General features: G+C 40.1%; 4 protein-coding genes across 7 annotated transcripts in view; 3 read left to right on the top strand and 1 right to left on the bottom strand.

Moving 5' to 3' along the window:
* Positions 1-326: 326 nt before the first annotated feature.
* gigyf2 (GRB10 interacting GYF protein 2) lies at positions 327-14,487 on the top strand. Of its 3 annotated transcripts, XM_072441506.1 has the most exons (29): positions 327-446; positions 1,757-1,808; positions 1,932-2,091; positions 2,812-2,907; positions 2,983-3,091; positions 3,185-3,290; positions 3,366-3,406; positions 3,482-3,514; positions 3,926-4,102; positions 4,344-4,555; positions 4,631-4,775; positions 5,523-5,771; positions 5,857-6,029; positions 6,108-6,264; positions 6,334-6,500; positions 6,644-6,732; positions 6,801-6,929; positions 7,863-7,996; positions 8,080-8,189; positions 8,378-8,518; positions 8,581-8,736; positions 8,814-9,047; positions 9,129-9,251; positions 9,329-9,553; positions 9,839-10,032; positions 10,139-10,287; positions 10,366-10,568; positions 13,538-13,679; positions 13,760-14,487. In XM_072441506.1, the coding sequence occupies exons 2-29, from the start codon at positions 1,771-1,773 to the stop codon at positions 13,825-13,827; spliced, it is 3,960 nt and encodes a 1,319-aa protein (XP_072297607.1). In that variant the 5' UTR covers positions 327-446; positions 1,757-1,770; the 3' UTR covers positions 13,828-14,487. The 3 variants fall into 3 exon arrangements, with proteins under 3 accessions (XP_072297607.1, XP_072297605.1, XP_072297604.1); XM_072441504.1 differs by lacking the exons at positions 13,538-13,679; positions 13,760-14,487 and having other exon boundaries at positions 3,926-4,027; positions 6,334-6,506; positions 10,366-10,643; XM_072441503.1 differs by lacking the exons at positions 13,538-13,679; positions 13,760-14,487 and having other exon boundaries at positions 6,334-6,506; positions 10,366-10,643.
* A 349-nt stretch (positions 14,488-14,836) lies between these two features.
* Positions 14,837-19,676, top strand: snorc (secondary ossification center associated regulator of chondrocyte maturation). Of its 2 annotated transcripts, none has more exons than XM_072440404.1 (3): positions 14,837-15,276; positions 18,498-18,638; positions 19,032-19,676. In XM_072440404.1, the coding sequence occupies exons 1-3, from the start codon at positions 15,201-15,203 to the stop codon at positions 19,139-19,141; spliced, it is 327 nt and encodes a 108-aa protein (XP_072296505.1). In that variant the 5' UTR covers positions 14,837-15,200; the 3' UTR covers positions 19,142-19,676. The 2 variants fall into 2 exon arrangements, with proteins under 2 accessions (XP_072296505.1, XP_072296504.1); XM_072440403.1 differs by having other exon boundaries at positions 14,841-15,276; positions 18,489-18,638.
* Positions 19,677-20,948: 1,272 nt separating this feature from the next.
* Positions 20,949-22,240, top strand: LOC140355747 (G-protein coupled receptor 55). The gene is made up of 2 exons (XM_072440402.1): positions 20,949-21,689; positions 21,982-22,240. Exons 1-2 carry the CDS (start codon positions 20,961-20,963, stop codon positions 22,186-22,188), a joined length of 936 nt encoding a protein of 311 aa, XP_072296503.1. The 5' UTR covers positions 20,949-20,960; the 3' UTR covers positions 22,189-22,240.
* A 714-nt stretch (positions 22,241-22,954) lies between these two features.
* Positions 22,955-25,670, bottom strand: part of itm2cb (integral membrane protein 2Cb) — a 93,724-nt gene continuing 91,008 nt past the window's right edge. Inside the window, exons 3-7 of the mRNA XM_072441501.1 lie at positions 25,284-25,421; positions 24,983-25,171; positions 24,787-24,897; positions 24,520-24,667; positions 22,955-23,917 (exon numbers count right to left, since the gene is read on the bottom strand). Coding sequence (XP_072297602.1) covers positions 23,826-23,917; positions 24,520-24,667; positions 24,787-24,897; positions 24,983-25,171; positions 25,284-25,421 — 678 coding nt within the window. The 3' untranslated portion in view covers positions 22,955-23,825. The remainder of the gene's footprint in view (positions 23,918-24,519; positions 24,668-24,786; positions 24,898-24,982; positions 25,172-25,283; positions 25,422-25,670) is intronic.

Raw genomic sequence — 25,670 nt, 5'->3', positions numbered from 1 at the left:
CGCATTGTCACAAAAACACTTCTTGTATTACTATCTCCAGTTGAAAGCCTAATTTTGGTACAATATGTAATCACTTCCTACAACCATGAGTAACTTTATAGAATCAGTTGACAAAATGTATGAGGAATGTACAGCACTGTTTCGAAATTTAAAACGTTATTATAAGACTAGTACGATTATATGTCTTATGTAATTACTTATAATGAATGAAATCGTTAACTGTGAATGTAATGCAGTAAACGGAACATTGTTCACCTGGTGCACGTTGTTGATTCTAACAGAATAATGAACAAATCTGCACAAGTCAGCAAATCTGACTCTGTTCAGTGGCATACGGGTTTTATATGGTGTCATGTGACCCGTGCTCAGCCATCTTGTGGAAAACGAAGAGAGAGAGCCACACACACAACCCGCATACAAATCCTGTGCTGTCAGATCAAGTACAGGTAAGACAGCCAAAGTATATTAGACTAATAACAACAGGCATATAACTAGATTCAGTGCAGCGTCAGTGGGTTGTATTACGGACTGCGGTGCTAAGATCTGTGGTAAAATCTTCCTTTTTACTTGGCCTATCAGCCTGGGGACCTCGTAGCTCTGTGTACGGCGCTGAGCTCCGCGAACTTCTGATATGTTTTCAAGGAAATGTTGGTGGTGCTCCAAGGCCGCGTGTTGCTAGTCAGCTTAGCATTTTAGCTTGTGTGTGGAGTTTTGGAAATAAGTTGTCACTAAGAAATGTTTATCAAAATAAGGACCGACGCATTACTCCACTGCAGCCCGACGTGTCCGTGCTAACAAATGTGTCTAAATCGACCTTTGACAGATGGCACACATACATATTTTGTAGCCATTTGGTAGCTAGTTGACACCATCTGCTAACGGTAGCGTAGCATTACCAGGGATGAATGTAGCTTTGGCATGGCCCACGAGTGTTTAAAGTGGGTTTATGTTGCAGGATTCGCACCTTTGCTATTCGTATTATAACACCGGGTCCGTTTTTGACCGGTGTTATTTTACTGCACATGTGCCATGTTGTCTTATGCATGTATTTAACGTTATTATTATAGTTTCTCTCCACTTTAACTCGCATATTTGCTGCGTTAACTACCATAATCAGGACATTTTTACACGATCAAGAATTATGTGACCGTTTTACTGACTCTACAGGAGTTTGGCTTTTATTTAGATGTCATATTTTAAAAAGATGCAAGTAACGCGTTACCACTTTACAACTCCAAGTCCATGAATCTCATAGCAGTAGAATTGTTCCTTTTTAATGCACCATTACATTCGGGAGTGAAATGTGTATATCTGGGTGCTACTAAATGTTGCTTTTACCTAGTCACACGTGGCTGTCCTGTCCATATGGTCAGCTGCCTTGTGCCTACCCTATGTGGGTCTTTTTCTAGCATACTGCCACAGATTCGCCATGGGTTATGTCCGGTTAAATGGACCAGTGTCCATTTAAATGTGTCATATTATTAGTTTGTTACATACGTCTTGTCAATTACAGGTGTCAATACTTATTTAGCAGAAAGAGCAACTTCCTAAAATAGATGTTGCTTGAAATTGTACACTGGTTGCTCTTGTGGAGAGGAAACTGTGTCCTATATTGAAGTCTTGGTTAACATATATTTGGGATTTTTAACTTTCTTTATGTAAATGTGTGTTGAAAATATATGCATTGTTTAATTTCACATTTGAAGATGCTGTTTTAATTATAACCATAATATAATTATGTTTTCCATTTCAATAGAATTCAAGAGAAGAATGGCCGAAACCCAGACACTCAACTTTGGACCAGAATGGTAAGTCGTTTTAGTAAAGCTGTTTTTTTTAAATTATTTTTTTAACATTTTAAGTTTGAGGTATCCCATGAACTTACCACTTAAGACTACCAACTACTGTGTGTTTTTTTTTGCTCTTGTCAGGCTCCGTGCCCTGTCTGGAGGCGGTGGTGGCAGCAGTGGAGGTGGAAGCAGCAACTCTGTCTCTTCCCCTCCACTTTCACCTGCTTTGCCAAAGTACAAACTTGCAGACTATCGTTATGGGAGAGAAGAAATGTTAGCACTTTATGTAAAGGAAAACAAAGTAAGTCATTTATGGTGTTTTTCCTCTATACTAGGGGATCCCCAACCCTTTTCATGCAATTGAGTAAATTAGCAAAATATTTAGCTTATTTTGGCCCCTATATGTTGCTTTTATAAATGAGTCAATGTGGCACCAAATTATTAAAAAAATATAATAATATTCCAATAAACTCCTGCCCGCTCACTGTGCTCCCAGCGCTCGCTCAGAGCAATCACTTTGGGAAGTAACTTTCTCCTTTCTGATTGTTTTCAAGTAAATTATATTGCAAGTTAAATACAATTACACTGTGTACTACCGGTTAATAAAACTTTAAACATCTTTTGATTTCTAAACAAATTTGCACAAAATATAACTGAAAAATACCCGCCTTCTCTGTCGCGATCTGTTGCCACTATTGAAATATATGAACTGAAATAAGCTGCACGTGCTCTTGTTCGGGTTCACAATGTGCGCTAAGGGTGAGAAAGAGGGAAAGGCAGAAGCACACGGCTCACTCACAGGAGTGAGCGGCGCTTGTGTTAACTTCCATGATTATAAAAAAAAAATGTCAAGTTAATTTATGAGCCCTGGACATTAAGGATATCCAGGGCTCAGTTGTAGATGATTACAACTAAATCAAATCCAGTTGGGGACCCCTGCTCTATACTGGGTTGTTACTCTGAGGTCATAATTTCTGCTTTTGATGGGTAAAAATACTCAAAGAAAACTTGTTACATCCAGATCCCTTTAGACCTACATGACAAAGAGTTCCTTCCCATCTTGCAAGAGGAGCCTTTACCACCGCTCGCACTTGTGTCTTTTACAGAGGAGGAACAGGTAAATGTCAAACAAGATGTGGAAACAAAACTTACTTTTTATATTACATTAAAAACAATTGGGGGTTTTTTGCAGAGAAATTTTTCCATGTCTGTAAACAGTGCAGCTGTACTTCGGCTGACGGGGCGTGGAAGTGGCCCGATAGTTGGGCCTCCAAGAGGTCGAAGTACATCACGGGGTAGAGGTATTAATTGACACAGAAAAGATAGATGTGTTTTTGATGACAAATTATATCCAGACTGTTGAAATGTATGACTGAAAAGTTTGACTTTTATAGGTCGGGGAAGAGGTGATGGAGGGTTTTACCAAAGAAGTTTTGATGATGTTGAAGGGTTTGGCCGTGGAGGGCGGGAGATGCATCGTTCTCAGAGTTGGGAAGAAAGGTATTGCACAAATTCTTGTTCAGTGTGAAAAAATGTGTTCTAAAATGCAATACTTGATACACCTAATACTTATAGGGCAGATCGAAGGTTTGATAAACCAGGCAGAAAAGAACCAGGTTTGTATAAAAAAAAGTCAATGTTAAACCTTTATCGATATTATAGTTTTATTCGTTTTTGTGTCAACTTTCCAGATGCAGTCCCTGGACATTTCCCGATTAACCACAGTAAGTAAAATTCGTCAGCTATGTGCACGTGAGCGTATTTGGAAAAGCAAGGATCGACAACTTTGCCAACGTTTTTATTTTCAGTGTCCTTGCCTGCCTGGGGGATAGTGCGTTTCTCTCATTTGATTTCATGTTAACAAAACAAAACAAAAATCGAGCAAAATAGAGCAATGATAGTGAAGCCAAAGGGCAGAGATTTGCTTTGCCTCTGAAGCTCTCGGGTAAACCTCCTATAATATTGTGTTGAGAGTGTAGAACTATTTTGAGAACTACGGTACTATCCTAAACTTTAAGCAAAACAGGTTTAATTCACTGTTAATACGTTTTTAAAAACTTTTTTTGCTGTAGTTGTAATCAAGTAGTAATCAAATGCAGACTTGAAGGACGACATCATTGTTGTTTTTTGTGCAGTCCGGGGGAACTATGAGGAGGTTGGGACAGGCGTACCGAGGAAGCTTGACTTCATTCGCGCAGAGCGTGAGAACTGGCGTACTTCTCGTGATGATCAGAACGGTGAGGATGATGAGGGGGGTTGGTGCCTAGCAGGTTCTCGACGGGACAGTGAGCGGTGGTGCCCCTCAAACCCAGGTGGGCACTCGGAACATAATGCCTGCCAAACAAATCACATTCCTTTACTAATACTAACTACTCCGAATTGCGAATCATTGCCAACTTGAATAAAACATTGCAATAATGGTTAAAATAATACCCCTAATCTGGTTAGTCATTGCAGACCAACATGCATCCAGTTTTAACAACGGCTGTAATCGGGTACTTTAAGTATGAAATATGAATCCTGAAGGCTTTGCTCTCTGAAATCTTCCATTAGAGGGACCTCGATCAGCTGGGTGGCGGGAACACCCAGATCAGCGGCGTCGTTTCCCATTTGACGCCAGGGACGAGGAGCGTGGCTACAGAAGGCCACGGTCAGGCAGTGGAAGCCTGGAGGATGAAAGGGACAGCCTCCCAGAATGGTGTCTGGAGGATGCAGATGAGGAGGCTGGTACTTTTGACTCTTCAGGGGCGTTCTTTTCACTTAAAGTAGGACATCACAAAACATAATAGTCATAATAGGGGAAAAAACAACTGGTCAATTGTTATTATTTGTGTTATTAGAAGGCATCAAAGGAGCCCATTATGGAAGAAGCAGAGCTGGACTTTAAGCACGATGGGTCGGAAGAGAGTCTGGTGGAGAATGCGTGTCGGCAACAAGAGTCCAAAGAAACAGAAATTGAGGCCAAGAGAGAGACTGACCGAAAAGGTAAAACCATTTTTAGTCCTAAAACGTGTGTACCTAGTACTTGGTTTGACATTTCAAAAGCAAGTTTAAAGACTTAATAACAATACAAATAATTCATCTACTGTCTACTGTACATCTACTGTCCACCACAGAGGTGTAGTTTGGACAGTAGATGATCTATTTTTGTCCTAAGGTGCTGTTTATTGATAAATGAGGAAAGGGTTTATAGCAGGGGAAGGACATGAGAAGAAAAGTTAGAGCTGTGTGGCCCAGTGGGTGTAATTATGCATTGCAATATCAAAATGTGACAATACACAATGGCACGATGCAAATGTCTGACTCGCATGTCATGGCACAGCAGCCACGCCCTGATAGTCACTAAACTACTTTGAAGAAGGCAGAAAAATTAAAGCAGCTCACACGCGGATTATGACTATAGAATGTTAAGTTTTTGTAAATTAAAATAAAAATACAGTATAGATCTATATTGGGGCCCCTGTGCAGTTGCTTGTACATGATTACAATAATAATCATTAAAGACTAAATAAAACCTGATGCATCAAATTGTTGGTCCTGCATTGTGCTGAATCGGGAGATTCCCCTCATAATACTTAATATCTACAGTAGTTAATTTGGCAGAAGCCAGATGGATATGAGCAGCACACTTGATTTGAGTTTTTTGTACAATCAATCTGGGATGAGTCCTGTTTAAGGCAAATGAAAAAGGGAGAATGTCTAAACAAAATGTTTTTATTTTCATTATTTTAGAAGTGCCAGAAGATGCACCACCTGTTGCGTCACCTGTTGCTATCCCCATCTTGGAGCCACCTGCTGTCCATTCATTATCCCAGTCTGAAACTACCAGAATAGAGGAGCCTGAGAGGCCAGCTGAGCGGACAGAGAGACTTCCCCCACTTGAGCTACCACCTGAGCCCTGTAAAGTCCCTCTCCAAATCCCCATATCCAACAGCATGCTGGAAACCATGTCTATGAGTCACATTTCCACTGTTCATACAGGTAGGCCTTGCCTCATGTTCTTCTGAAAACTGGCTGTGCTCACTGGATTATATTAACACAAGTTTGTTCTTTTATCTTTCCTTAGAACATCCCGTTTCCGTGCATACTGTGCAACTATCACATAAAAAACCTATGGAGTGTCCTGTGACGACAAACGCATCATTACCCTTCTCATCTAACATAATGGCACACATTGGCAGGCCCACAACTGTGTCACATGAAACGGATGAAGATGAGGGTCTAAAACATTTTGAGCAGGTATATCCTGCCTGAACCTGGGTTTTTATTTATTTTAAATTCCCCTGCTGGTGGTTGTATCTTCCCTTTGTTTTTCAGGAGGCTGAAAAGATGGTAGCATATCTACAGGATGGAGTGGCTGATGATGACAGACTTTCAGCAAAGAATTCAGAGAAGCCTAAAACAGCAGGTCTACCTTTGTCTCATGAAGCTGCTTTGAAGTGGTTTTATAAAGACCCACAAGGGGAAATACAAGGTAAGCTTATAACTTTTAATAATATAAGTTATCTTTAAATCTGAAAATAAATGAGCTGCCTTCGTTCAGGTCCTTTCAATAATCAGGAGATGTCTGAGTGGTTCCAGGCTGGCTACTTCACCATGTCGCTACTAGTTAAAAGAGGATGTGATGAGAATTTCCAACCTTTGGGAGAGATCATGAAAATCTGGGGAAGAGTGCCATTCACTCAAGGCCCTGCTCCTCCGCCTCTCCCAGTCCGCGTCAGTCCCATTTATTTGTTTTTATGTAGTACCATTTATTGCCTTAAGGTGGTGTGCTCTTCCAGCTTTTGTCAGTGCCACTGCAAAATGTAATCCCTTGTATATAGTAAATGTTTTTCCTGACTTATCACCGCCAGGCTGATTCAGATCAAGAGAGATTGAAACGACAGCAGGAGATAAGTGCTCTATACCAATTACAACAGCTCCAATATCAATACCTTCTCAGGTACAGCTGCATTAAATGTGATTCGCCTAAATTGGAGTTCTGTTTGTCATGTTATACTTCTTCTTTAGGCAGCAATATGCGCAGGCCTTGGCACAACAAAAAGCTGCTGCCCTCAGTTCTGCCCCTCTCCAACAGCAGCAGCAGCATCAACAGCAGATAAACCTCCTCCTACAGCAATACCAGGCCCTCAAGATCAGGTACCGTACTTTTTGGACTTTAAGCCACAACATTTTTTCCACGCTTTGAACACTCCGGCCAATACAACGGGGTGTCTAATTTATAGAGTTTACTGGCTAACGGCCACCGGGGGGCACTCTAGCATGAAGCGCAAGCGTTTAAAGGCGTAATGGGACGATTTTTCGCCGATTTGAGAACTGAGCATTGCGGCTATAAGTGCGTTTGTTTACTAGCGCAACGGATCGCATCTCTCGTCTACCGTAGATTTCCATCTCTTCTGAGTCAGCTCAAACTGTCTTTCTCTGTCTTAATTTTGTCCCGTACACTGAGGGAACTATATTATGATAGATCCATGCACTTAGCCATGGGGAAACGTGCTGCTCTCCTGGGGACGAGCCGACGAGGCTGCAGGTGAGCAGTAGGTGCATCCTATGATTGATACGTGGCAGGACTAATCGGCTGTCCACGCCACGAGGAAATGAGACTCAGATTTGGGCCAAAAAATCGTCCATTACGCCTTTAACATACTGTAGAAGGAGATGTCAGTGGACGGTAGAAGCACTGTCCAGGGGAAACGTCACGTTCTCTGTATTTTAAGCTTCAAAGCACTGTGCGTTTTATTATAATCAGACTCATGTTCATGGAGAAATTAGTCTATTTAGTCCCACGGCGCAGCAGGGGCCCGTGAGCGTGCCACAAGCCCCCCGGTTCAAAAGAGAACTTGCATGTCACTATTGTGTACTATATTGAAGTGTAAATATCATGTTACAACGTGGGCACCTGCAGTTTATCGGCAGGTGCGGCCCTTATATGTACAAGTTCTATTTTCTTTGTACATTTCTGAAAAGTGTGGTACTCCAGTGTGCTTTGTGATATTTCTCAACATTATGTCGCTGAGACTGAAATGCATGGTTACAGTCAGATCGTGTCATGCTGCTTGTCTATGCTTTCAGAGCCTCATCTGAGAGCCTCCTACCTGCAGTCACGCGCTCCTTGTCTGTACCAGACTCTGGTTCTGTGTGGGAAATGCAGAACACATCATCTCAGGCCACGTGTACACCAAACCTACACCAAACCGCTCCAAGCAGTACGTTTTGATGTTACAACACATCTATTATTTAGACAATGCTATTATTTGAAATGTTAAACACATACACTCCTATTTTACAGCATGGGATGGAAGCAGTGTTTGGGATTTACCTATAGATTCATTGGCACCGGCTCCCACATTAGAACAGATGCAGCAAGTGCAACAGCTAGAGAAGTCAAAAGCTGCTAAGGTAATGCTTACTTTTTCTAAATGATAAAGAATGAATTCCTGTGTTTTGAGTGCCGCGTACTAAGTTCATTTCCTTGCATTGTTACTGTACAAATAGACCCTCTGAAAGTTTTTAAATGTCTTTGATTCTGTTTGGGATGAATACTAAACTAGTAAGACTAAATATAATTAGTACTGTTACATATTTAGTTGGAAATGGAAAGGCGTGACGCTGAATTGCGGGCTAAACGGGATGAAGAAGAAAGGAAACGACTGGAGGAGGCGCTCAGGGCCCGACAGGAGGAGGAACGCAAACGCCTCGAAGAGGAGGAACTGACACGACAAAAACAGGTCTGATGCTTAACTGTGCTTAGACACTTTACAGAACAAGTCTCACCTTTGTCAATCTCTAGGAGGAGGCATTGCGGCGACGAGAGCAAGAAGAGGCCCTTCGTAGACAGAAAGAGGAGGAGGAAAGACTTGCCCAGGAAGAAGCTTTGCGTAGATTGGAGGACAGACGGAGGGAGGAAGAAGAGAGGAAAAAACTTGAAGATTTTCTCCGCAAACAGGCCAGTATTACAATCACTATTTTACCTCCACTGCATCCTCCTCAATAATAATAAGTGTTTATACTGGTCCACAATAGGAAGAGGAGCGCAGAAAGCAAGAAGAATTGGAAACACTAAAAAGACGTGAGGAGGAGAAGTGCGTAGAGGAAGAGGCTGCTGCGGTCCTGGCTCAGCAGCAGCTAGAGGAGCAGAAACGGCGAGAGCTGGAGGCCCAAAGGCAACTAGAGCTGCAGAGGCAGAGACGGCAACAACAGGAGGCGCTGCGGAGGCTGCAGCAACAGCAACAACAGCAACAGCTTGCACAAATGAAGGTATAGAACTAAACTTTACATCTGTTTGTTAAACCTAGAAATGACCACTTCTACATGATGCGTATATCTTACATTTGTTAGCTTCCATCTTCCTCAAAGTGGGGCCAACAGACGACTAGCTCTATAAACCAGAATCAGAACACTCTGTCATTGGCTGAGATCCAAAAACTTGAAGAAGAAAGAGAACATGAAGCACGAGAGGAGGTAAGAAAAAAAAATCTGAACTTTTTTTGTGAATGTGGAGACTGTATATCTTGACATGACCGGATGTGCGTCTACAGCATCGTCGGCAGCAGCAGGAACTCCTGAAGCTTCAGCAGCAGCAGGCCCTACTGCAGGCTACTCAGCCCCAGACCAAACTGTCAGGATGGGGCACCGTGGCCAAACAGCCTGCAGCTACCAAGTCTCTGCTGGAGATCCAGAGGGAGGAAGCTCAGCAAATGAACGAGCGAAAGGAGACTCACCAATCCCCTGTTACACCACCAACCCGAGCTCAGACTCGAACAGTATGTGGTTTTGTTTTCAACACCACCTGCTATTGTGGCTTAGGTGTTGCAACTATACAGTTCATCACTCGACACATTTCAGTTTGATTTATAATAGTATTTGTCATTGTGCATCACATAATTTACTTAAGGACGTTTTGTTTGTATTGCAATTTAATTTTTCCCCTTCTTCCTGATGCTATCAGCGACAATAACTACTACACTGTCAAACTCTTAAATGTACATACAATTGTAATGGGATACAACTGCACTCCTAATTGTTTTTCTTCTTTATTTCTATTCTAGACCACCCTGAGTAGCTCTGTGTGGGGTGCAGTGAACCCTGGTTCAAACTGGGGCTCAGACCCCAGCAGTATATGGGGGGACACGCCCAACGCTAACATGGGCTTCTGGGATGAGGCAATAAAGGAGGTCTCCCAGCCGCCTCCACAAACTAAAAAAAGCAATGTTCAGAAAAACAAGGGAAATGCCAACCTCAGGTACATGCCAAGGCAAATGATTATCTTTAGTAAGCGAAAGCGCTGACTTATGATGGCAGTATGAGTAATACACGAGTCTTGATAAGTTGCTCATTTCTTCCAAAAGTAATTCTCTGAGTGGGCGAGCCAACAAAAAAGCAGAAGAGGAGGAGAAGCTGCTTAAGTTGTTTCAAGGAGTGAATAAAAGCCAAGATACCTTTATGCAGTGGTGTGAGCAAACTTTGCACGCACTCAATACAGCCAATAATCTGGACGGTAAGTGCATTCACTTAAACTATAACCACTTGTGCGTCTTGTATATATGAAATGACCCTCTCTTTTGCTTTCTTGTAGTTCCTACATTTGCTTCTTTCCTAAAAGAAGTAGACTCGCCATACGAAGTGCACGACTATGTGAGGGCCTACTTGGGGGACACTCCTGAGGCCAAGGACTTTGCCAAGCAGTTTGTGGAACGTCGCGCCAAACAGAACATGAATCAAAGACAAACTCCACAAAACCAGTCCTCAAAGCAGCAGCAGCAGCAGCAGCAGGAGGAGGTGCGTCTTCTGGGGTTTTCCATCAACAAGATCAAGTCCTGGTTTATTTTGAAATCCTAAACTGAAATAAGATCAAACTGAAGCCTCTAGTCGTTCCATGAAGGAAATAGCCATGCTAATCTCACTAACTCTAATCTAGACCTGATGTTTAAGTACCACTTTGGCACATTTCTGGTGATTCTAGTTGGAAGGGCAAATTAATGGAGTAAAAATATGTATGAAAGTGAGTGCAAAAGATGCATTAAAATTTGCGTAATATGTGGATTGAACAGGGAGTGAGAGAAACAAGGAAAAAAACAAATAGAGATGAAACCAGTTCATCCTCAAAGTCCAGCTCCAAAACGGTCTCTACTTTCTTAGTGCACTAAACAACCAAACTTAATTTGTCTTTTCCTGTTAGACCTTTCTTCTCAGTCTACAGGTTTTACAGAAAAGGTACGATCTAATCTTGCCAGCAAGATTAATTCTCAGTTTTTGTGAGTTCACAAACTCCTGAGAATCCATCTTGTTTGGTGAGAACTGCAAACGACTCAGCAGGAGCCAGTGGTAAACGGACCAATCACATGGCATTTAGGGGCCCTGGACTGGAACCAATCACAGGGAAGCATTGTGGTTTGGGGCGGAAGTCAAAACAACCCGAACCAAAACAAACATGGTGGCGCCAACGGCCGTACTTCGGACTATTTTAGGAGTAATGCAGACTATTTTGTTTTTCAAAAACATGCACACAAAGGCACTTTGTACATTTGGAGATGAGAATGAGGACTGTCTTTTCTGAACACTGGATTTAACACCATTTAGATTTTTCTGCTTCTAAGAAAAAGCGGAAGCACTTTTTCTTTTTTCATTTTTATTGACAGTACAATTAAACATTGCCACAGATGTCATGTACCAGCACATGAGGCTAATCTGCAGCCTTCGTTCCTGGTTAGGCGTTTAAAGGTGTTAAGTTAAGAGTTAAGTAAGATAAAGCAGTACAAAGGAAGTATAGTGCTTTATTCAAATGCCTTCCCAAAAGTGAGACACAGATCAATGTGGCGTGAGCCAGGTTAGGTGCGAGTAGGGACTGAAGTTCTGGGTTGTCTCGTAATTTAACAATAGAACTAAACTTTGTAGCTAGCTATAATAGCAAATAAAAACACTTATTACTGATATATATATTTTTATATATAAATTAGAGCTGGGTTTCGATTCAAATTTCAAGAATCGATTCGATTCCGATTTTTACGTTTCACAATAATTTTTTTCTGATTTCTCAGATCCCATCCGATTCGCTCAGATTTCGATCTGATTTCCGATTCGATCCGATTTCGATTCGATCCGGGGGTTAATGTTATTAAAAATGAAAAATGTATTTTAACCGTTTCCTTCACTTCATGACTGTGTATACATATAAAACTAGTATTATATCAATATTAAACAGCAAATCTTACAAGTATTGGTAGTTACTGATGGAAGACTGATGAAAAGGTTAAGGGTCAATACCTTCAAGAAAGATAATCCAGGAGTCCTGAATTATCTTTCTTGAAGGTAGATTGAAGTTCACTGAGGGAAATGTAGAAAAGAATTTTAATTTAAAAAAAAAAAAAAAAAAAAAACGATCTTTGGACGTACGAATCGATAATCGGTCATTAATATGCGAATCGATTAAAAATCGGAAAATTGATTATTTCAACCCAGCACTAATATAAATATATGTATCTATGTAGATATATAGATTGATATGATTTTATGTTATGTTAAAGAATTAAAACCAGATTTTGGGCAAACAGATGAGTGATAACTCATTTACACGGAGCATTTGATTTTCAGACAGAACTGCACTGTTTAAAGTTTGCTCTCTGCAGCACAAGTAAATACATTGAAGCTCTGGTCGTTTTTACTTTCACTTTAACGTAGCGGACCAAAACGACACGTGCTAGTTAGCAGTGGGATTGTAGTTGGTCTAACAAATGTGTGTTCAATCAAGCAAACAGTCTTGGCAATTAGTCTCTTCTGGACCAGGGATCTCATTTATAAAACAGTGTATGGAACCTTGTTTTTTTATTCTTTTAGTCAAAGTTCTGGTATGAAGAAAAAACATTCAGCACATCCTTTTGACGCTTCAGTATGAACCAGCCAAGGATTTTAAAATAATTTACAATTATTAGTTCAATTTACAATTCAGGCCACACTATGTGCATTTTTAAGGTGTTGAATATAACAATTATTTTTTTAATGGTATGCGTCTGCACAATACAGACTATTGGAGACAAAGACCAATTCTGCAGTGTAAATCCCCTCATCCAGCACATGTGATGATTATAATTAACTCTTATTCTTGACATGAATTGACTCTGTTGTGAGCGCTGGTGCTTGAGAGACACAGGAGGAGCCCTTCTCTCTCTTTGATCACAAACTAAGTTGTGGATTAAGTAAATATCTCGTCACAGATCATTTTGAAATTATGTTTAAATCTGAAAATCTCCTGTTCAGCGCTGTCGTCATGTTGTACACTTGTATATCTTTTATTTTTCTCATTTTATGCAAATTGATGATTTTTTTGTGTCAATATTGGGCTTGTCGCTACGAAGTAATAATAATATAGATCTTCTCTAACGGAATATATGCTACAATATTGTACAATTCATCAAAGGTTAATAAATAATGATTACAAGGCTCTAAGAGTCTTTTCAATTGCGTATGACAGGTTTTTTCTTTTTCATGGAATAATGCCTGTTGTAAATATAAATTATAGTTTTACAAAAATCAAGTAGCGATTTGAAGTAGAGCTGAGTTCTAAAACATATTGACATCACACTCTCGGGACACACTGGCGCAGTGTTCACTTCAACACATTTAAACCTTGATTCAAAACAATAAAGGGGTTCTCATACTTTTTTGCCCAGTACCAAACATGGTTGCTAGGTAACTCTTGTGGGATGTCATGATTTACATTCAAGAAGTAATGTGTAATCTTGTTATTTCAGGATTCTGTGTGGGGCAGTACAGGATCCTCCTCTCTCTATCAGTCTAATCATATGAGCGGTCAACAGCAGCGATTTGAAACCGTGACCTCAGGGAAGAAGAAAAAGAAGCAGAAGATGGTCCGCGCTGACCCCAGCCTTTTAGGTGAGGAAGGATTTCTTCGATTGGATCAATTCTAGTTTGTGCATAATTGATTTCTATACAAGTTGCATTATTTGTTCCAGGATTCTCTGTCAATGCAGCATCCGAGAGACTGAATATGGGGGAAATTGAGACTTTGGAGGACTTTTAAGGGACTACGCCAAGCAATCCCTCAATGACTTTATCCAGTTTGAACAACAGCTGTCATACCCAAACTCCCCTCAGCCCGACTACTTTTTCCATCTGCCTTTGATTATTCAGTGTCTTCAACCATCCCAGTCTAAATTTTGACCTCAAAGGCAGACGTCTTTTTGCCTTTTTAAAGAATCTGTCTGCGCATAAACACTGAGAATAGAACATAATTTATGGCCAGTGCAAAATATTGAGTCGAAACGCTGAGATCTGCTGTGATCATTTCAAATCTGGCCTCCTACAGGACTTCCGTGAGTGTAAGGGTGGGGTTTTGGGATTATTATTATGGGGAAAGCAAATATATCCAATGTTTTTTTTTTCTTTTTATTTATTGAAAATTATCCCCTTCCCTCTCAATCCTTCTATTTCCTTCTTGTTTTGGCTGGGTGTTCATGGATAGCAATGGCATAGTAGAGCCCAAGAATTCATGCCTGCTAATGTCCTGTTTTAAGGACATGTTCAAAAGTTCCAACTAGTTATCTATTTCTTGTAAATTACTAGGCTGTTTAAAGAATAAAATTTCAACTCTGCATCTGTATTATATTATATGAAAATGAACTGCTGGAGTCATACTTTTTTATTACGGTATCAAATAAAACGGTCTTATGAGTGGGCTGTACACATGTTTTATTTGTTTGTATAGTGCTTTTCACGGACCGAAGTCACAAAGGCTACAATAAAAAGACAATCTGTACGAAATATAATGACATATTACAATCAAAATGACAAGAATAACATAACACAAATTCAGTAACACAGTCAAATCATTACTTTTACATCAGATAATGTCTTGTTGCTGGTTTCGTGATACTACTTTTGCATCATATTGACTTATTGGCTATGAAAAAGCTTTTAACTTTTTTCCTAGATGCATAACTCTAAATGGTATATTTGGATTATCATTTAATTGGCTACGCTGCGCTATAGATGACGGTAGAAGCATATTCTAATTAATATTCAGAGCAAAGCAAGATACATTTTCTTGTAGGTAAATGCAGTGTTGTACTTGTATTTGATCTAATGTGTCCTTTTGATGCCCCTCTTGAGTTTTACACTTCACAAGTACGTGTAGCGAAAACTCCTGTGACCCAAGGTCGGCTTGTATTTAACCCTTAAACTTTGAGGCTTGGGGGTGTGCCTTCAATGATGTCTTTACAAAGTACACACTGTCCAGAGTCAGACAGTCCCGTCTTGGGCAGTACGCACCTCGGCCCTCCCCATCTTATGCCCTAGACCTAACTTTTCTCCTCCTCTGCTCCTCCGTGTTCTTCTTCAATTCCGTCAGTTTGACCAGATTCGGGGCTACTTAACAAGTCTTCTCTCTACGCCGCCATGGTTCCACGAAACACCATCTGCAGAGTGGCACTTCTCATGCTTCTAGGCTTCTTGGTGACCTTTGTAAGCGCAGGTAAGGTGGCTTCTTTTACATTGACCTTCAACTCTATATATATATATATATATATATATATATATATATATATATATATATATATATATATATATATATATATATATATTATTTTTATTCTAACTCGCTGGCAAATTATGAGTAAAAACACCAGAAATCGTGAAACGCCACATGTAGACAGCCTTCTCTTTGCCACACACGCACAGGTTGGACGTGCGGTGCAGCTCGGTGTAAAAGATGCAGTTGTTTGAGCCTGGAGCTGTGAATGCTGCGCTTTGACAAACAGGATGACTCAGTGGCTTTCATGACTCCTGAAATCGTCTGAAATGCAACACTTACCACCTATGACGCACGTTATACCCGAAGCACAGAGGCTGGTCTTGTAGGGTAAAATGTTGGCAGATTTGAACATTTTACAGCTGTAAAATATGCACTAACACTGAAAGATCTATTTTACAACAAAAGTCATCTTTTAAAATCAGGGTCACACACTGATCTGAGGGGGTCAAGAGGCCACCAAGCCAACAACTTGACTATTTCCTCAGACAAAATGTGAAATGCCAAAGTCTCTGTGCAAAGTCTGAGCTGAGAAGTTGGTGTTCAGTGGTAACAGTTGTTTTTGTGATCACTCTTCTTTCATGAGCTGCATCAGCGTTGGGAGTTAATAACTAAAAGTACATTTTCTTCTCCTCAATCGTTGCTGAATGCCTCTACCCTCTCATTCCCCATCTCACACTACAGAAAGAGATGACTTGGTTCCTCTCCTGTGATGTTAATGTGTCTGTGTTTGCAAAAATCCAACTTTCCTGACCACATCTCCAGCCTGATGATTCAAGCATCGTGACACTGCAGTCAGCTCAGCACGGGAGTCACGGCAGCGGATGTGTCAGAAAAGCACACTGAGTCATACAATTAAAAAGTATGAAACGAGGATGTGCGAGGGCCAGAGCCGAGTGCCATTGTCCAGTTTGGGGAAGAGCTTTTCACGCACGCCTGTCTGTCTGCTCACATTGCCATCTCTCTGACCAGTGTGAAATCCTGACTGAAGTGTGCAATTTGCCTTTACTGAGGTTTCTAAGGGTTTTGAATATCCACAATAAGCATTTGTGAACTGACAACTGGAGCATGACTTCAAGTGCTGTTTGATGAAGAATAGATCTACTCCAACTCCACTTTTAAAGATAGATTTTGCAACCTGGACTGCACAAAGCAAGGATGTGTTCGGCTTTGTTTAGTTAAGTTGCTTTTCACATTTGCATTCATGTTGCACTGATTATTTATATGATTTGTTTGATAGGGTTCAGCAAAACCGTTATTAACTTATTATGTATTAAGATTTGTATTAGTTTTGTGAGTAAATTAACATTACAATTATTGGTAAAATCGATGTCAATGCGTCAATGAATCATGTCATTTTTCCTTCTGCCCATTCACTAGTCAGGCTTTTGCACAGACACTATTTAATAAACCAGTTTGTTTGCCATAGAGTGGCTGGTTCGTACCTGCTCTGGGCCGGGGCCGGTTGTTACCGGTTGTTGCCCGCACAAGCTGCCTTTTGTGCCTCCAGCTCAAGGCCTCATTGATGGCCATGTTGGCTGGAGGCCCCAAACTCCAAACCTGGGGTCAGTTTCTGCACTGAAATTGTCAACATGGTAGCATCAAAATGCATAAATCACACCTCCAAACATTTGTGACCAGACTGTTCAGTTGAGTTTGTTGCATTATTTTTTGTTAGGAATCTATTGACGAGTTCAGAGAGTTTTTGGTGGGCGCCAGAATTTACAAAGTAAATATGTAGCGTTAAATAAGCGTAGGGTAAACATGTTGGTTTTGCTGGTGTGTGCTCCGTCGAGGATGGATCAGTGAATCAGAGCAGTGAATGGGTTGGCTTGTGTGTGCAGTTTATTTACTTCAGAAGATGGGGATCAAATACTTCTCTCTTTGCAATTAGGACTTCACATAAAGGGTTTAGTGGCTGTTTGATTACAAGATGGGGACCTTAATCTGAGTCGAGTTAGAATAGAGACTGAGGATCTGTCACGTGTGTATGTTTGAAATGCTGAATGCAATAGTCATTGTACATGTGTTTGTGTGTAATTAGTATTTGTAAACCTATAACCTTACTTCAGTTTTAAGAATGCAAGACTTGTAAATATTAATATCAATGTTGTAAAATGTTCCTGGGAATTAACAGGAATAAACTCTTCTGAAGTTTGTCTCTTAACCGCTGAAGCAAGTTCAAAGTTTGTGAATTTTGTACACTGGCAATGGCAACAAACTATTTTCCGATTCTGATTATTATTATTAATTATTTACCAAAGCATTACGATCAGAATGTATGCAAATGCTCTTAAATATTTGTGTAATATCACAGCCGAGGGAGCAACAGCAGCAAAGTCTTGTTGAAGCCTCTTAAAGTGCTACTCTGCAGTCATTATTCATTCCCTCCACAATCTGGTAAGCAACCATTGAAGCCGCACCTGCCCTGGGGCAGTCTAATCAGAGCAGGGCTGGCAATCAGTACCATCGGCCCTTTTGACTATTGCCACTCAAACACACACACAACTTTCATTCCAGACCAAGGGGGTTAAGTGTCTTGCCCAAGGAGACGACAGCGGTGCGGTCTAAGCCGGAATGCGGCCTTTGGGTTTGTGGACAACTGCTCTGTTACTGTCGCCCATAGTGACCTTATCGACCAGGAAGATGCTGAGGAGTCACCAAGACCTGACAACATTCAAACAATGCAAAACATTCAGAATAGTGCAAAAACACTTGAGGAATAATATTTAACAATCACAAGGTGAATGGGACCTGATTGGTGGGAGGAGTGCTATATGTCAAAAACAAATCATGTTTAATGTTCGAATCAGCAAAAATTATACATTTTGAAGCTTTTTGAGACATTTTTGAAATTTTGATCATCTCAGACATACTTGGACATCAGTCCAATCTGTCAAAAATAGAGTACAGTAAATTGTTGGATCAAATGGTCGATTTTCATATTTACTGTTTGATTAAGCAGTTACATGGTGGCCATGTTGAGCGTGATCTGTGGCTAAACGGTTAAAATGTTAGACCCACAAAGAGGGCCTTATACAAGTTTCCGAGCCGTTGGTCAGGACAGTAACGGACTGTTAAAATAAATGAGCTGTAGTTATTTCACAAACAAATCCATCTCAAAAGGTCTCATATTAAACTGTGGTACTTTACAGAAACGGCAGATCCAGCACTAACATCCCGAGACAGCCAGGATACATCTGGAGATGACTTGCCCACTGAAGTCACTACAAAAGAAACAGGGGAGTCTGTAACCTACGACTATGAGGACACCACACCCACCCAGACCCTGGGAGAAGAAGAAGGTGAGTCACACAAACCAGAGTCGTTTTTGTGCCTGTCTCCCTAGTTAAAAAAAATCCTATTAGATTTTACCTTCTCCATTACGATGTTTTGAAAATAATTCCTTCCTCATTAGCGATCTCCAATGTCCCAAAGGCTTCTGGCCATCCCGACTTGCCAATGTCTGATCTTGTCAGTTCTCAGAAGCTGGTTCTCAGTGCCTGGATAGTACTGGTACCTGGAGACTGCTGGGACACATTGCCTAGTAAAGAGCTTTGAGTGTATTAAAGGTGGAAAGGCTCTATATAAATACACTGCAACTGTAATAACAAAGGCTGCTATTCACCTGCATTCAATGTGAACATTTTTGTTTCCTCTCTTAGTAACTAGGTGCTATTGTGTTTCTATACATGCAGACTTCCTGGGGCCCGGGGCCATCACTGCCATCGTGATAGCAGTGTTCCTGGGAGCGTCTGTCCTTCTTGCACTCATCGTCATAACCCTCAGAAAGTTCACAGCCTCCTAAAGCAGCTCTGTCTGTGTGTGTGCGAGTGGTACGAGTGTGTCCGTGTTTGGAGAATCTGTGAGTTTGTGATTTTCTTAGGGGGGTGTCTTCTCGACTTCTCAGCTCCCATAATGCCTTCCTCCTCATCATTGATGACTTGCTTCACTAGATGCTAAATGTGGCAGGTCCCTTTAAGGCAGCAGCCTAATTTTAGATTTCCTGTTCAAAGCTTCATGAACAATGTTCTAAGACAAAGAAACTGGCTGGTTCTTCCAGTGAAACACATGCTGCAATTATACAGTGACTTTCAAGCTCCAACTCCGCTTTAGTCTTTGTTGTGTGTGTGAGTGTGTGTGTGTGTGTGTGTGTGTTTAGTTTTTATATTTGAACCCATATATTTTTAAAACATGAAAATGACAATAGTTAGATTTTTGCAGAAACAAACAGAGAAATGGGATGTAAAGGAGGGACTTGCCCAGAGCTGCCATGGAAACGTTAATATTAATGAATACATTTAGTGTTTTCTCTGATGCCAAATACAGTTTATTAAAGTAAACCTGATCTCTTGTCATTCATTCTGAAGACATTCAGTATAAAAACAGTTTGAAAAGGTTTTGTGTTTTCTTATTATAAACGTACAATGAATAAATGTGGATTACAATTGGAATTATTTTAGAATAATTACAATGTAAAATATATGTTTTATACTTAAGGTTTTTAAGATGACATTTTTTTTCTAGCACCACATGACTCCACTAATTATCATTCAGATCACCTCCTCCGTCTCTGGGAGCCAGAGCACAAATGAAATGAAATGTGCCGCGCTTCAGTACTTGCTCTTTGTACGAAGATCTAATCAATCTCAGCTCATTTACAGCCGCATACTCATCTCTGCACGTGAAACCAAAGTTTAACCACTAATCTCTGAACAACTTTGAACTTCAGATATATTTCCCTTCCAAAACTACACCAGGGGGAGAAAGTCACTGCACAAATCTTCAGTACGTTCAAAATGACATCAGTAAAACATTTGTCTCTCACATGATGGTCATACAAATGTGGCTTCATATTTTTGAAGTCTGGGAAATACCCACAATGAAAACTCCCAGAGATACTTTATTATTATTTTTTTTAATCTGATCTTACAATTCTCTTAAATCCAATAGTTTGAATATTTGAAATGCCCCAGAAGCTCTTTTTGGGCACAATTACATTTGATGATTGTGCAGGGTCACACCAGCTTTGTTTTGAAAAGATTTTAAAGTACCTGATGACTGGCATGAAGCAGGATGTGATGAAACCAAGTTGAAGAAAGCAGAAGTGCGTCTGGCTGGTGCTGCACAGAACATCACACATGAACTGAAAGCAAGCGTCTGAGGCATCGGAAAGGTAAGCTCTAACCTCACCTCACACTTTCCCTCTGCTGCACAACAAAGGGCTTGAAACTGCTCAAATGAATGTTGAATAGGAAAATATACATATTTTAAATGAACATGTCTGCAATAACATTGTTTTGCATGTATGTGTGCAGCTTTAAGAATACTAAAGGGAAATCAAATGCTAATGAAAATCTAATAAAGAATTAAAACATTACTCATTTAATAATTCCTCATTTCAATTTGTGTAACTATTCTACTGTGCCAATGCAATCGGTTTCAATGTTTTGTGTTCAAAACAGTGCTGACTATAACGTTTCCTAAACCCACACACTTGAGTGGTTTTGGTAACTTTTTAGCTGACTGTGAGAACTAGCTCATAACGATCTTCTAAAGGCTTTTCCCCCTCTATTATTTGGTTTTTGACTTTGAAAACATCTCTCCACAGCACTACTTCTTTCACTATGACAAGCAACTGTTCGTTTGAAGCTGTGGATGAGTTGATGAAATATTTGGAGCTAGGCATCTACATACCCATTTTCATCGTTGGTTTGGTCAGTAATGTTGGAGCGCTGGTTGTGTTCTGCTGTATTCTTCCCAAATGGACCGAGACCACCATCTACATGACCAGCCTGGCACTGATGGACCTGCTGCTCCTCTTTCCCCTTCCGTTCAAGATGCATGCCGCCAACAACCTGTGGCCGGCTCACTTGCAGACACTTTGTTCAATACTGGAAGGCCTGTATTTCTTTGGGATTTATGGTAGCATCTACACGATTATGAGCATCACTGTTGACCGCTGGCTGGCCATATGTCACCCCTACAAGGCCAAGCAGCAACGCTCATGCAGAAATGCCCTGGGCATTACTGTTGCTGTGTGGGCGCTCGTGCTCATTGTCATCTCAACAACCATTTCGAGTTTTAGAAAAGCGGGACACACCGAATTTCATTGCTTTCATAGTTTTTCTACACAAGGCTGGAGGCCGGTGGTGATCATCTGCCTCCAGGTGTTTGGGTTCCTGGTGCCTGCTCTGGTGGTGGCTTACTGCTCGGCGAGGACCATTTGGGCCCTGCAACATTCAGGGCAGCACAGCCCACAGAGCAGAGCCTATATCAAGTACATCTACAGCAGCCTGTGTGCCTTCCTTCTGCCCCTGACGCCCAGCCACCTGGCCATCTTTTTGCAGTTCCTGGTAAGCTCAAGATGAGTTTCTATATTGAGAATGTGTGTTTTTGCAATAGAATTTGACAACATAGTTGGGAGGAAAAAAACTCTTAAACATATATTTTTTCGTATAAATCAGTGGCTATGTTTACATGCGCACCAACATCTGATTATTATCTGATTTTTGGACCACTGCATAACTACTCAACTAATATCTGAAAACACAAACCACAAAGATTGTGGGCAACAGAGTATTTTGAAATAATTTTAGGGCGTAATATATAATGCATAAAATAAATAACAAATGACATATTGTTTAGGTGCATCAGGGTGTGATTGTGGACTGCGGCTCGAAGGCTCAGATCAGCCTGTTCCTACAGCTCGCTCTGTGTCTTTCTAATGTCACCTGCTGCTTGGACGCTCTGTGCTACTACTTCATCACACTGGAGGTCAGAAGCACCAAGCAGACGTTCAGGTTATCTACAGTCAGCCACAGGAGGCCCACATGCAGCACCTCCGAGCTCTGACCACATGTGCTCAAATGAGGACAGAATGACTTCCTGAGGAGGACTGCAGTGATAAAGCTTCTGTTACAGAGAGTTTGTGGCTTTATCTTTGGAACAAACAGCCAGTAGGTGTCAAAACACACATGTATAGAAAGCACACATGTTTTGGATAGATTTTTTTTACTGTTCAGTTGAATTGAATTTGGCTTTCATCAGTAAAAAGTCACATTTAAATGTATGGCTTGTGTCAAATATAGAATAGAATGCTCATATTTGTTATTATTATATATACATTTAAATATGAATTTGCATATTTGCAACCTTTATTTCAAACATAATTACTGTAATATAAATTAATTCCCCAAAATACAAATATTCAAAACTTGTTTTAAAATAATTTAGCATTATTAGTATTAATTTATTGTCAAATCAGAGAGCTATATGTATATTATTCTTCTATACTTTTTTGTTATTGTATTTTAATCTCATACTATTTGTGTGTAATAAATTATATCAACTAAGTTTCCCTTTTGTTTTGACAGGTTTCACTTTTATTTAATAATTAATTTATTTTGCATGCATACTAAACTTAGTTTGCTAAATTAAATACTACATACATCTAGACAACTATTTGCTATTAAACACTTCATATTGACAACTTGTTAATTGGATAAGAGTAAAACTGTATTTCTTTTTTCTTCTTTTTTTTACAGCCAAAAGTGGAAAAAAATAACTTTGTTCATATTGTTTGTTTGGTACTGGTACTTAAAACCGAGACTCAAAATCATAAGGTTCATTATTTATTTTAAAGCAGATATTACAAGAATCTCATGTACAGCAAAATGTATGAACACATTTGAGAGGTCTCTGTCAACAGAGACAATTTTACATTATAAAACACAATCCAATTATTTCAATTGGTAATGATGAACAGTGTTGAATTACATACCAAGACATGTTGAGATATTGAGAAGACTAAAACAGGGAAGAGCATAAAAGAATGAGCTTTGATATCATCTACAGTAAATGATATAGTCTATATCATTTTTATATTCCGTATATTAGCCTACTACAGACTTTGGTTGTCCTGCTTCTAAATACAGTCTGAAGCCATGAATATCAAAGAAACATGAATGTGTGACACTAAAGAAACTAAGAAATGACTATTCACAGAAAACATTTAAGTAGAAATCTCTGCATGAAATATTTTAAGAAGGAAATAAATGTATAATTTATATTGCTTAAGATATTATATACAACATTGAATAATGAATCATTTAAGAAGTATCTAAACTACATGAGGTATGTTTTGCCCTTTTTTGCTTAAAAAAAACAAAACAGAAACTGTTTAAGACATAAGAGTAACAGTGCCCTCACAAACAGAGCACTGTTGCATGAAAAGAAAAGAATTATATCATCCAAAGTCAACATTAATGTTGCCACACTGGACTAGCTACAGATATTCAGATACATTTAAAATGTCCAGAAAACAAAAATCTAAAACAAATGACAAATTAAGCCTTTGTTCCACAACAACACAAATTAAACATGAAAAAAACAACATGTGGGACAAAAACTTACTCTTAAAGTGCAGTTGAAAGCCTAAGATTTCAAGAGGTATTGTTTCATTGGCTTCAGTGTTATAGCATGAATAGCATTTACAGCCTATCACAGATTTGAGTCTCGACCACAAAAGTGTTTTCGAAATGACGAATGTTGTGGCATTTCTGTGTCTCGCGCCTTTCAATACCTGGAAGACATAAAAGAAGAAAGCATGTTTTAGAAACAGTTTTAGTAACAGTGAACTTGGGCTTGCTTATGTTTCAATGCAACCGTGCATGAATCATAAGAGGCTATCCCTGAGAAATCACAACCATATATGTACTACAAGGGAATTTTATTGCATCATTTCTGAGGCTCCTGCACCAATCAAAGCCAGCTATGACAAAGAAATCACTTGTGCATCACAACCTCCTCCACAGTGTGTGGATGTGTCCAATGCACTGTAGTGAGTCACGGAGCAGGAAGCTCCCTGCCCTCCCACGTAGCCACTGGCAGGCTGAGTGAGGAGGATTCTCACATGCACAAGATCTGCAGTTTCAGAGATATGCCCTATTTGAAAAGAATGTGGCTGTATATGTTGTACTACTAACAATGCTTACAATGAGTTTACTCCAACACAAATCAAACTGTTTGTGAATATGGTCTAGCAAAGATCTGCTTCAATTGATGAATGTTATCCTAATTTACATTGCATTTACACTTTGGGTGACAAAATGCTCAGGCTCATTAGCATGTGGCAGGGCCAAAGTCAGTCGGAAATGTTGAGAGGGGTGAGTAATGTGTACTTACGTCTGTGACTGCGACGTCGAAGGCGGTAGGTCTCTTTGCCGAAGCAAAGCCTGTGGATGTAAGGTCCAAGCGGCCTCATGCTCCACACTCTCCCTGTCACCACCATCTCCTCGTGGATGATGTAGGTCTGAGGCAGGTACGTCCCTCTCTGCGTCAAGAAAAGAAAATCAATCATTTGTTGAGGGTGGATTGGAAGCCAGCAGAAGCAATGGACACCTTCTCATGCTGTAATATTCTTTAACAAAAGCACAAACACAGGCGCCTTACCTTGACATTGATTAGCAGCTCCCAAAGACTCCGTGGAGGCATGACCAATGTTGTATTCAGCTCTGTGATGTAGCACTTGTCCAGGGCAATGTCATAATAAGCCGTGAACCCCTTAAATGAACAAATCAAATGGTCACAAAAAAGTCTCAACAGAAAATACAAAAACATTATATTGTTCTATATTTCAATGTCTTACTCTGTGAAAGTCGTGGATAATATCAGCGGGGTCACTGCCTCCAAAGTGTGGCACAGGTACACTGATCTGCTCATAGTTGTCTTCAAGATAGATGCCAACATTTTCTTCAAGTTCCTGGCGTCCCCTGAGAGGAGCAAAGACTGAGTCCTCGTACACAACTCGACAGTGAAACAAGCTGTCTTCAGGCATCTGTTAATGAGACACAACAAAGACACGTCAGTAACAGCTTCACCAAGCTTAGTATGAAACTTCTTTACTACTACTGTGTCAATAAAAAAACTTTTTTTTTTTTTTGGCTCACCTGAGATATAAAGTAGTGGCGATAAACAAATACGGAAGCAAGAATCAGTCCCAACATGAAGGCTACCAGACCAAACGCAAGGCAGCAGAGTCCAGTGGGAAATGGCCTCTTGGACTTTACAGGAAGAGTCAGGTGTTCCTGTGAGGAAAATATTTGGTTAGAAAAATCAACAAATACAATCAAAAGTAAAATTCCTTTTTAATAGTTATGTGTGACCCAATTATGCATGCACAGAAGACAGGTTTCCTGCTCACTATTAACTATAGCATGTCCAAATCCAAATTGATAAGGACACTTGAATATGCAGTTATGCCAAGTCGTCACTCAGATGAAGACATCTGGCAGACGTAAAATGGGCAGGGAAGAAACATGTCAGATCCACGCCCA

The sequence above is a fragment of the Eucyclogobius newberryi genome, unplaced genomic scaffold, assembly GCF_026437365.1.
Source record: "Eucyclogobius newberryi isolate DKJ021-1_F unplaced genomic scaffold, fEucNew1.0.hap1 SCAF_12, whole genome shotgun sequence".
In the NCBI taxonomy this organism is placed as follows: Eukaryota; Metazoa; Chordata; class Actinopteri; order Gobiiformes; family Gobiidae; genus Eucyclogobius; species Eucyclogobius newberryi.
Note: the sequence above shows the minus strand (reverse complement) of the source record. Positions and strands in the feature narration are given on the sequence as shown.

What these genes read in the sequence shown, in the direction of transcription:
- gigyf2 (XM_072441506.1), top strand. Translation starts at nt 1,771, where the DNA reads ATGGCCGAAACCCAGACACTCAACTTTGGACCAGAATG. An exon ending in TTTATGTAAAGGAAAACAAA is followed by an intron (nt 2,092 to 2,811) that starts GTAAGTCATTTA and finishes TGTTACATCCAG; the next exon opens with ATCCCTTTAGACCTACATGA. An exon ending in ACCAGGCAGAAAAGAACCAG is followed by an intron (nt 3,407 to 3,481) that starts GTTTGTATAAAA and finishes TCAACTTTCCAG; the next exon opens with ATGCAGTCCCTGGACATTTC.
- snorc (XM_072440403.1), top strand. Translation starts at nt 15,201, where the DNA reads ATGGTTCCACGAAACACCATCTGCAGAGTGGCACTTCTCATGCTTCTA. An exon ending in GGTGACCTTTGTAAGCGCAG is followed by an intron (nt 15,277 to 18,488) that starts GTAAGGTGGCTT and finishes GGTACTTTACAG; the next exon opens with AAACGGCAGATCCAGCACTA. An exon ending in GACCCTGGGAGAAGAAGAAG is followed by an intron (nt 18,639 to 19,031) that starts GTGAGTCACACA and finishes CTATACATGCAG; the next exon opens with ACTTCCTGGGGCCCGGGGCC.
- LOC140355747 (XM_072440402.1), top strand. Translation starts at nt 20,961, where the DNA reads ATGACAAGCAACTGTTCGTTTGAAGCTGTGGATGAGTTGATGAAATAT. An exon ending in CCATCTTTTTGCAGTTCCTG is followed by an intron (nt 21,690 to 21,981) that starts GTAAGCTCAAGA and finishes CATATTGTTTAG; the next exon opens with GTGCATCAGGGTGTGATTGT.